The 11,291-nt window shown below is 41.1% G+C and overlaps 1 protein-coding gene across 1 annotated transcript in view; it reads left to right on the top strand.

Annotated features, from left to right (window-relative positions):
- The first annotated feature begins 435 nt into the window (after positions 1-435).
- The window catches only part of FSCN1 (fascin actin-bundling protein 1), a 102,251-nt gene continuing 91,395 nt past the window's right edge, over positions 436-11,291 (top strand). The window contains exon 1 of the mRNA XM_044089427.1: positions 436-1,425. Coding sequence (XP_043945362.1) covers positions 603-1,425 — 823 coding nt within the window. The 5' untranslated portion in view covers positions 436-602. The remainder of the gene's footprint in view (positions 1,426-11,291) is intronic.

Below are 11,291 nucleotides of genomic sequence, written 5' to 3'. Positions count from 1 at the left end.
TGTAGAGTCAGGTGATACACTTAATGACTGCATTAATAATAATATCAATAATAATAATAATAAATTACTACAGTTTTATGTTTTAAATTATCATTCCGCAATGTGTAATACTGGCATCTGACTGCAATACGAATGGGTTTTGAAAGCTATAGTGCCCCACATCCATTTAAAAGGTATGTGTAACAGAACTATAATACCTTATAAGATAATGGGGTGGGGGTTAAAATATGGCACGGTGTCGAAAACCGCTGTTTTTCTTCCCATGTATAAATGCCACAACAGATAATGTATTAAATGCTGCTTATTTGCAGAATATACTTAAGGTGTACTGCCTCCGCCCTAGGTCTCTTAACAAAATTCAAGCCCGCTCCTCTATCCTTCGCTCAGCTAGAGGCGTGGCCCTGGTACTGACATCATCTCCACTCTATATAGGCAGCAGCTGGGCTTTGTGAAGCAAGCTGCCTGAGGTTGCACAGTGTGAGCTACTTCATTTGTGTTGATGAGCAGCAGAGGTTTGGAGATCTAAAGAAAGGCAAAAACCACACCTTCCCGGGCCTTTGCAAATCAGTGATAAAAGAAGATAAAAATAATAGTCTGTAAACATGACAGCTAACGGCACAGCAGAGACCATCCAGATCCAATTTGGGCTCATCAACTGCGGCAACAAATACCTCACCGCCGAGACCTTCGGGTTCAAGATCAATGCCTCGGCCACCAGCATGAAGAAGAAACAGATATGGACCTTGGAGCCAGATGGGGATGACTCCAACGTGGTCTTCCTAAAGAGCCACCTGGGCAGGTACTTGGCAGCGGATAAAGATGGTAACGTAAGTGGAGACAGTGAGACTCCGGGACCGGACTGCCGCTTTATCATCATCGCCCACGACGACGGGCGCTGGTCCTTGCAGTCTGAGACCCACAAGCGCTATTTCGGCGGCACGGAGGACCGCATCTCCTGCTTTGCGCAGACCATCTCGGTGGCAGAGAAATGGAGTGTTCACATTGCTATGCATCCTCAGGTTAACATCTATAGCGTGACCAGAAAACGCTACGCCCACCTGAGCTCCAAGCAGGACGAGATTGCAGTGGACAGAGACATCCCCTGGGGAGTGGACTCTCTCATCACCCTGGTGTTCCAGGACCAGCGTTATAGCGTGCAGACCTCTGATAATCGGTTCCTGAGGAACGATGGCAAACTGGTAGAGAAGCCCGAGAAGGGCACTGGCTATACTTTGGAATTCCGATCTGGCAAAGTAGCTTTCAGGGACTGTGAGGGCAAATATTTAGCCCCTTCGGGTCCCAGTGGCACTTTAAAGGCGGGCAAGAGCACCAAAGCTGGCAAGGACGAGCTTTTCGTACTGGAGCAGAGTTATCCTCAAGCGGTGCTCAAGGCTGGTAATGACAGGAATGTGTCTACTCGGCAAGGTGAGAAAAGAATAGAAGTATATAATTTTAATGCTTTTGTTGTGGCCGTGTGAGCGCCCCCCCCCCCCAAAAAAAAACGCACCCATGCATATTTGGTGCAGCTTGCTGTGAAAACTGCCTGAGAGAGCGGTTTTTAGCTGTGGTCTTTCCTGTTATGTATCGCATTTGCGTTTTAGCTTAAAAGCAAATATGCCTCCCCCCTTTTTTTTTCCTGTTGGCAACTGTAGTTTAAAATGTTGGGTGGGGTAGGAAGGTAACGGTATCCGCTGAAGGGGAGCGTTTTGCCGAGAAGCGGTACTGAGTTTTATTGCCACTTCAAAGCTCGTCAAATCGAGTTCAAACGTGCCCAGTAACGATTCTTAACACGAGAGGGACTGACACGCGTTCATATCCGTTCTGTTCTCTGTCCTGCATGTTTTTTTATTTATTTATTTTATGAGGGAGGACCAGTATTGGACATATTTTATTTATTTATTTTTATCCCCGTTACCGTGTGTGTGTAGTCGATACTAAAAGTATCCTTGTATATTTTTTAGCAGTTGCAAAACTGCGGAGATAAAATACATACTGTTGATAATAGATATGTGATGTGTGATAACGAATTTTAGGATTTAGTGTGTTTGATAATTTACATCTTTCTTGCTATTAGAAAATATGTTTCCCTTTATCTGTATGTATTCCATTTTTAATGCTGTAGCTCTAATTAAAAATATCTAGTTAAGTAATAAACGGTATTAGTGTTTTATTGTAGCCCGCACACGTTTGTGTTTTTCCCCGACCATTTGTGCTACTGGTTGTGTATTTTTTGTTGGACTGAATGTCGTTTCACGGGTATACCTCTCGGCCTTGTAGGTGAAATTCTGGAGCAAAGAGCAAACATGAAAGTAAAGGAAGATGACTGCTGTGAGTCGAGGTAGATTAATAGTTCTAGTTCACACGGGTTTGCAACAAAACTGTAAAGTTTGAGGCGTGGAGGATTATTGTAGGACAAAACTCTGAATACGCAGGATGTCTTTGTCTTCATGTCTGCAGTGGTCCCATTTGCTGACCGTAAAGGTGTATGCTATTGCCTTGTGCTGTAGAATTGTAAGGGTATTTGATTTTCGCCCCCTTCCCACATTACAGTCTGAACTCTAAGCACCAAGGGTTGCCATTGCCAATGACTTAATGTTTGGATGTCTGATCTCCAAGGCAGACATTTAAGCCTCTTTGAGGACTAGACCCGAACAGCAACTGAGAGTAAGACTTGGCTTTGCATAGCTGCTGGACATGACCCTTTATGCTTTCTGGAAAAGGCTGTCCATCCCTATTGGGAGTTATAGGTGGGCAGGTCATAGCAGAACTGGGAAAGCTTTATTTGCTAGATATGTCATTTCCTGTTTGCTTAGGGAGATGAGCAATACCTTGAAACAACTAAGGCAGTAACCTACTGTGTGTTCAGGTGGTAATCTGGGAATTGTGGAGGGAAGCTTGGTTCATCATACTTTCCTGGCTAGGGCTTTGAATATTTGAAATATTCAAGTATTCCTTTGCATCTGAACAATACTAATTTCAATATTCCAACATGGTTGTGTAACCAGCTTGCCATGATTGCTTTGGCATTTGTCCAGGTAATAATTTAAATACAGCCAAGAGCTTCATTTAAAGATCTCATTCCACATATTCAATATAGTATAAAATATATGTGAAAAAGCTTTGTGTTGCATCTTTTCAGCTTATAGTTGAGTGGCCTTCAGGACATTGATGCTTTTGGTGTTCTGGACAGACTGCCTTACTTTTATGTATGACAGTTGCAACCCCCTTTACTCTGGGATGACAAAAGGGTAATTTTTCCCATTTAAGGTGGCAAAATAATTGTACCACTTTTGATGAAAGACAAGGAAGTATTCTTTTTATTTTATTTATTTATCTATATCTACTTAACCAGAGAATAAATAAGTCTTAACACTGGACAGGGTGTAAAGCTAAACACAGTTGCAGTATGTCCTCAAGTTGATTTGTTTTGCTTTCATTGACTCTGCAGTTTTTTTCTCCTTGTGTAAATAAAACAGTTTAAACTGTGTCCAAAATTTGCTATCATGCAATGTAGGACTGGTGACTGAAATGCTGTACTGCTAGTGTTCTCTTATCCACAGCATTTGACGGTTGTTTTGGACAACTATGCTTGGTTAATTGGATCTGCAAATAAATGTGGTGATGCACAGAACAAGGGCGCAATTGTTACCATGAAAAATTTAATTCCGAAAGCTGCAGTGAAACAGCAGAAAAGCCTGCTTTTGTAATGGTTGAAAACCAGATGTGGGAGGTTTAGTGGGGGAGGGAAGAAATGGTTCTTTCCCCCAGACAAAAACACACTAAAGCTATTCAGAAGGGGGGGGGGGGTGACAACATAGAATCTTGGTTTTTAGACACTGAACTATTAATGCTTGGAAATAGTGTTGCTGGTTTTGTAGAAGGATGAGCTATTTGTACAAGGAGAGTGTCTGCCTTCAGCAAAGTACTGTGTAGTCATACAGTGCTTTCTGAATTGGGTAAAATGATACATTAACCTTGCTTAATTGGGGGCGGGGGGGGGGGCTGCATAGATCTGGGCTTTGTCTGAAGCCACTGTAGTATGTCTGAGTAAAATCGGTGTGAAGCATCCACTGTTGCTTTGCTGCGTACAAGTGTTTCTTTATCTTGAAATAGATTTTCTGCTGTATAGTGTGAAAGAGAATTTGATAGTGTGCATGTTAACAATTGGCCCGTCTTGCATTTTACCTTCATCAGTAGAGTCCTGTGTGCATACTTTGGAAAGGAGAAAATGTATTTCTTTTGTTACAGGTTTGTCAGTTCGTAGATGCTTTAATGCAATGCCCAATGTTCAATATTTTTTTCTTTGTACAAATCACCACTTGCTTAATTTTTCTTTGACTTCTCACCCTTGTTGCCCTATTTAGTTTCCCAGCACTTTGAGTTGAACCAACACACTCTGGAGTTAGTGCAGTCGATTTGCAATTCTTTCAGATACATTTTTTATAGATTAATGATTAAAGTGTGTGCTATGATCTAAATTGTCAGGTCTGTTTTTGAGAGCTGAGGTGAATGGATATCTGAAACAGTCTGTGTTGCGGCCGTTATGTTTCCATCCATATAGGTCAATGTCCATGCTTTTGTTGTACTGCCATGTGCAGAGTCCCAGCTGGCAATCTAATGCATAGACCTACAGCCTTTTCCAAAGAAACGAGCATTCTCAGGAATGTGGTAGTGACATTTGTATTTTAGGTGGGCCCTTTTGAACAGCCAGCATTTATACATAAAATGCATGTTAGCTGTTTAACTCTGCTTGAATATTCTGAGTACAGTGAACTGCAAACCGATGTTTGTCAGCAATAGGCTGTGAAACCTTGGTTTGGAAATCCTAATATGATACACTTTAATATTTTGGATTGAAAAATCAAAACGGCAGATGGCATGGATATTTTTATGGTGGACTGCTGTTTTGAGATGAGTTATGTATGTTGTGGTAACTAGTTGGTTATAGATTGCAAAAGTTTGCTGAGGTGATTTCATTGTAGTTGTGGCTGCAGTTTAGTATTTGCTGTAGAAATATCGTTTTGGCTTTCACTTTGGTAGTCTTACAGTATGACTGTGGATTGAGGTTGAACTGATGTATCTGTACTGCGAATGAGGAAAGGTTAAGCACTGGTTGTGTGTTTGTAGCTGTATCTGATAGTGGTACAACAGTGTTAGGCAAAGCTATATACAGCAAGGTAAGGTGCGTTGGTACATAAGTGTATTAAGCTGCAGTTTAGCTAAGCTTATTAAAAGTTTTGTGTGTAGCTGAGGAAAGCTAGGGCAGCATATGTAACAGTACCAGAGCAGAGCGGCTCACTGGGAGTTGTGTAGAAAAATTATGCGGCATGTGGACAACAACCAGAGGACGTTAAAGTTCTCTAGCACTTATTGTTCTGACTTCCATTTTGCATGCATGCATGAGCTCCAGATGATATGAAGTGTCCCCGAATAGTGAGGAAAGGTTTGAGGAACGTATGTGTAATGCATACTGGTTAGGTGCAAAGCATCCCAAAGCCAGTGACTAGCTTTGTCAGGAAAACTTTAGGTTGTGCATTAAAGCTAATTTTATGCTGATAAAGTTATGGAATGCCTGCAGCTTAAGGTTTTTTTTAAACCTGGGGGGGGTGTCAAAGATCTCTTGAGACCTTTTCACTTTTTAGTCTTTAGCCCTCACTGCTTTTAGGAGGAGGGCAAGGTTGGGAGACTTAACTGTATCATTACTCCCCCACTTAACTTTTCAAAGAATTTATGCACCTCCTCAAGGAGTGGTGCTGCTGTCTTCAGGGATCCCAATGGATGACCACATTGGTGGGGTTTTACTGTGTTAAGTGGGTTAGTGTCTAAAGATGACTTTCTGTCAGGGTTGTTACTGCAGAACTGGACTTCAACATTTACTGGACTTCAAAACTCATAACTATGACCAAGATATCCTTTTTGTGCTTTTCAGACATTTGCTATGAAGTGGATATGAAAGAGAGAGGAAGATCTGCTTGAATTTTCCAACTTTCAAAACATTTGCAGATGTTGAATAATACAAACTTGCAGAGTAGTTTTAAGAGGATGCTAGCAGTTTTGGTGTCAGCAAGAATCAAATGCCAGATGGCAATAGTGGGGGGGTCCCTTTGTGATGGCTCGGGGGGGGGAAAAAGATCATGGTTGCATGACTTTTTGTGTGTGGATGAGTTGCTGCTTTAAGTATATCAGCTAGGAGGTGTGATCAGAAGTTGTCTTAAAAGCCAACTTGGATTGTCATTGTCGGAGGAGCATTTTTTTTTTTATCTGACATTAAAATGTGCAGACGGCAACAAATTGTTATGACATTAAAGGTGTGTTTAACAAGTGTGTATGATTTGTAGATGGAAATGCTGCAAAGCAAAATGAGTTTTTTTTGTGGTGGGTAGCTTAGTGAGCTTGTTTATACACTGAGTAGGCTGTAGGGTTAAAGAGGAAATTACTCTGGTGCTACACAAGTATCAACTGGTGTTTGATAGCAGACAGTGTATGGTGTAACTGTTGGTACATGGTGAGTTCTAAATGAAGTCTGAGTGACTATTTTTATGTAGTATCGTCAGAATTCTAATAGAATGTTTGCATTGAGAGATCAAATTCGTATTTTTTTAGAGATGTCTTCTGGGTACAACAGCATAAAGAGCATGCCCTATGCAAACTGTGTCTGAAGAAGCTAGTATTAATCAGAGAGAAATGTGGGACTCTTGGTCAAGAAGCCTAACCTTCAGACTTCTGAGAAATTTCTGATCCTGTGTATTGGAAGCTGATTTGGGTAGGCTGTTCTTTGATTTGTGACTTGACAGTCCATGTTGAGCTTTGGAAAGGAAGCATTTCCTGATTGTGCTTCCCATATCCAGACTGTTAAGTATAGGCTGATGTCATCTAAGATGTTTTGTGTGTTAAGGCTGTGATTTGATAAATTTCCTTGCTTTTGGAGCTGTCCCCTGAATTGAGAAGGAAATTGTACAAATTAATTTTGTATATGGGGAAAATGCATTTTATAATAAAACTGGAGTCAGTTTGTGGTGCTTGTGGCATTTCTGAAAATCTGTGATGAACAAATTGTTGAAGATGCTTCTTAAAGTGAAGTTTTTGAATGTTACTTCATTTGTGGGTATATATTATAGATAATTATTGAGGGAGTTCATATTCATAGGTTGGTACTAGGCTATTGGCCTAGGGTCTATACAAGCCTAGCCATAACAATTCCCTGGCTATTTCCTCCCACAATATTTACTTCCCTGGATCCCTGTCTAGCAGGGCAACTAACGTGATCCCCGGGGTGAATTTCCCATCTCCCATCCTGTCATCAAGGTTCCTTTTGAAGAGGGCCAAAGAGGTGCTCTGCTCGACATGGTCTAGCAGTCTATTCCAGAGTCTGGGGAGTCTCTGGATCAGGAACCTATACCTCCAGCATGTTTTGTTCATTGTGATGACAAGGTTTAGATCCCTGGAGCATGTGGCTCTGAGGGATCAGGATTTCTAGTGTAGCATGTCCAACAGCTCTGGGTTTGAAAGCAGAGATCGCCTCTTGAGTAGACCTATTTGACAAGAGTATAGCTGGAGTTTTTTTAGATGGTCAGCATAGGGCATCTGCTGTAGGCCAGTGATTCTTTTAGTGAGGTATTGGTGCGGCCTTTCCAGTTGTTGCAGATGTCTTGAGAGATGCATACCAAACAGGGTGTTGTATTCTGTGTGTCCGAGGGATGAGTACAGTGGGGCAATGACCTTCTTTTTTTTCTGGATGAAAAGCCCTTAGAGTTGACAAGTATATGTTCGTAGGAGGCTAACCGGAGAGTGTGCATATCAAATAGGCAGCCACAGCCCTAGTGTAGATCATTTTGAAGATGAAAACTGTTAACAGCTAAACCAACAGAATTGTTGTTTCAAGATCTTTCTCTATATGAGGGAGAACCATTGCAGCCTTCAGTGTGTTTGCGTGCAGGTTTGGGCAGGGATGGAGGGTTTGAGTTCAGCTTCTCAATTTGTCTGCTTTTATTCTGAAGTTGTCACCTCATAAATGGAATAGCTTGGGCAGTTTTTTTCTTTATTTTGTTAAATTCGGCTAACTCAGGAATTCCCTCAACTGATGTGTATATCTGGGATTCTTGATTGCTGAACTCTTCTAGGTCTCACGGAGGGATTTTGCAATTTGTGATTTCTTTCTTTGAGATGCTCCCATATTGTACAAAAGGAGAAAAAATACAGAGATATTAAAACGTATGTTGGAGTGCATGCATAATCCTGCTTAATATCCTCTGGGTACAATCTCAAGGCTAAAGCAAGAATTTGAGCTTCCTTTCACTGTATTTCCAAACACTGAATTTGCCTAAAGTACACAAAAGCCACGGTGGTACAGCGGTAGCGTTGTTGCCTCACAGAAAGAGGTTCTCCGGCTGGAGCGCCTTCTGTATGGAGTCTGCATGTCCTCCCTGGGGTCGAGTGGCCTCCGAAAGACATGCGTGCCTTTGCTGAAGGTTGGGTGTCGGGCTGGCAACTCAGCACCATAAAAATCTACTACCATTCATTAGCGGACCGGAGTTCCGCTGTGGCGACTCCTAACCGGGAAAAGACAAACACACAGAGTATGTTTGATAAGAGTGGCAAGCCTCCATTTAGCCCCAATGTGGTGAAGTGGCCCCCGCCCCAATACTTTACAAATTTAGAGTAAAGTTATAACAACTCAAGAGAATTTGTTTTCATTGTGTATTTTGTTTTCAGGCTTTTCCTTTTTCTATTAATCAAATTAATTCTCTGGCTTAAGTATGTCCATCACTTCAGCTGAGTCTGGGAGAGCCCCCCCCCCCCCAAGCTCTCGGATAAAGGCAGTCGCATGCTCACATGTCAAATTAAGGCAGGGGGCAGAAAACAAAAGTATCTGATGCATTTAACCGGTTCTTTTACTGAGCCCTTCAGGGTTTCACTGCACCAGTGAAATACCCGTTTGTGTTTGTACAATCACTTGACCAGAGTGCCCTCAGCCAGTAATGAATCTGCAGTGTACTTATTTTTGCTTTTAAATGTCTTATGAGAATCCCTTCAAACCCCACCCCCTTGTAGCAATATTGAGATTAAAGCATTTTTATTGCTGCTAACAGGGGAAAACACATTAGAATGAAATACTACCACAAACTTAACGGGGCTTTGTTCATTAGACTGTGCAAATGGCACATTCTTAAGCTAATGTTTACCACACTATTTACCCATTTTAAATGCTTTACAGTTGAGCATCCTGTCACCTGTTTGTGTTTGGACATGTTTGATTCTGCCACTATTTTGAAGGAATGGCTATTGGAACACTTCACCACCAATGTACAATAAATTAATGCACTAAGATGAGCAAAAGTGTCTTAACGCATTCAGTATTTTGACAATACAGATGCATTTAATCTTTTGATATTGGCTTCCTACTTGTTTGACCCAAAAGTCTCAGAGCAGTCGTGCTAAAATGGTGTGCTTCAAAATATTTAGTGCAAAGATTTGTGCTAGTAGCAGTTTAAAAATGCGAAAGAGTTTCATAGGCTCAAGAATCTGAGCAATCTCCTCTCTTGCATAAAAGATTGCTGTTGTGACTGTGTGGGGCATAAAGGACAAAAAGAATATCTCGTTTAATTTTGGAAGCTGAGAAGTTGCAAGTTAAATCTGAAGGAACATAGTTTGCTCTTTCATATAGACTGCTCTTTGCCAGAGTTGCAGCAAAAAAATATTTCACTAGTAGACTAGTTACACTTGTGGGTTTGCATATTTGTAGACTAGTTACACTTGTGGGTTTGCATACGAGCCCACGTAACTAGACATTAAGTTTTTTTGCCTCTGTCTTTAGAAAGAAGTACAGACTCTAGTTGTAACTGATGGTGATATGTTAATGCACATGGAGTTTTGAGAGTGGTAGATGTGGAATTAAGTGGGCACATGCTGTGAAAAGCGTCTTCAGCGAGGTTACTAGCCTTAACTATCCAGTTACTAGCCTTAACTATCCACTTGAGTTGATTTAAAGCTTGTGCTATGCTAGCCAAACTTTCTAAACTACAAATCAATTTAACTTTAGTCTCTGAAAAAAAATAACTTAGAATTGTAAGTTTTTGTTCTTGGTCTTTAAAGTCCAAGTTCAGTAAGTAGAGTTTGCAGGCAGCTTCTTGTATAAAATGTTTTTGTTGCATGAATTTTCAGCCCACAAAAAGCCTTCAGATGGCTGGTGCCAGAATAAAGTGTAAAGTGCCATTTGGCTAGCTGTCCAGGGACAAGGTTTAACCTATTATGTCTAGAATGGTCTTTTCATCCTACGCATTGCCATTACAAGCAGACGTTTGATAGAGTGGTACTGTATCTAACAATCGATTTTGAACTTTTGTTTCGTTTTTTGTTTTTTAGTAGAGGTTGATAAGATAATGTTATGGGTGCTGCATTTCAGTTTGCCGAAACCTGTAAGCTAGTGTGAGAAGTTGCTGGGACCAAAGGGGTTAGTGAGATTGGGGCATAACTTGCTGGTCGTGGCATCTGTTGGTTTCGCATAGAGAAAGGTTGGTGTCCTCTAGAGAAATACTGATACTTGTTGAGGTGCTGCAGAATTGTAGCATAAAATCTATGCTGTTCATAGCTTGCAAAAGCCAAGCTCTGGTGTGTGCTTTTGCATACGATTTTGATATCAGGGTGGTTGAAGTAACTCTGGTGTCATTTAAAAAAAAGCTACAAGTACGATCTGCATAGCAGCTTTTGTCAATAAATCTGCAGCTTCAGATTTCATTCTGCCTGCATTGCAGAACTCCCTATCATACTGCAGATAGGCTGGTACTACCTGTATTTCCACTGCTTTGTCTGCTGACATAGTAGTTTGAAGTGTAGATAATTTAATTTACCAACTAGTTTTTTGTAGCTGTGCAGTAGTGTGTACACAGGTCATATGGTCGGGTACAGGGGGTGAGAGTGGTAGAGGGGCCTCCCCAAAATGAAGCCCTAGTGGTGTTCTTGGTTTGGCCGTGTGGAGTCTGAGCTCCCCATAATGCCTGTAAATGGTGGGGTATAAAAGTAAACTTTAACGTTTGATTTTTTTCCATTTATTTTTCTAGCATCTTATTGAAAATGTAGTGACTCCTAATGGGCAGCAGTCTGTATGTTCTGTGGATGAAGCTGTTTTAGTGTGCTGTTGCAGACTAAAGGGTTTGATTTTATTTGTCTAATGACATTGTGGACTGCAGTGGGGGAGCTTACAAACAGTGCCATTTCAGTAGGTTGTGCACATGTGTAAATCCCATGTATGTATATGTAATTTTTTACTGATGGCTTCTAGCCAAACTACACAG

Source organism: Protopterus annectens, chromosome 12.part0, assembly GCF_019279795.1.
Source record: "Protopterus annectens isolate FY-2018-M chromosome 12.part0, PAN1.0, whole genome shotgun sequence".
NCBI classification, from domain to species: domain Eukaryota; kingdom Metazoa; phylum Chordata; order Ceratodontiformes; family Protopteridae; genus Protopterus; species Protopterus annectens.
The sequence above is the reverse complement of the archived record's forward strand: the minus strand, read 5'-3'. Positions and strand labels throughout refer to the sequence as shown.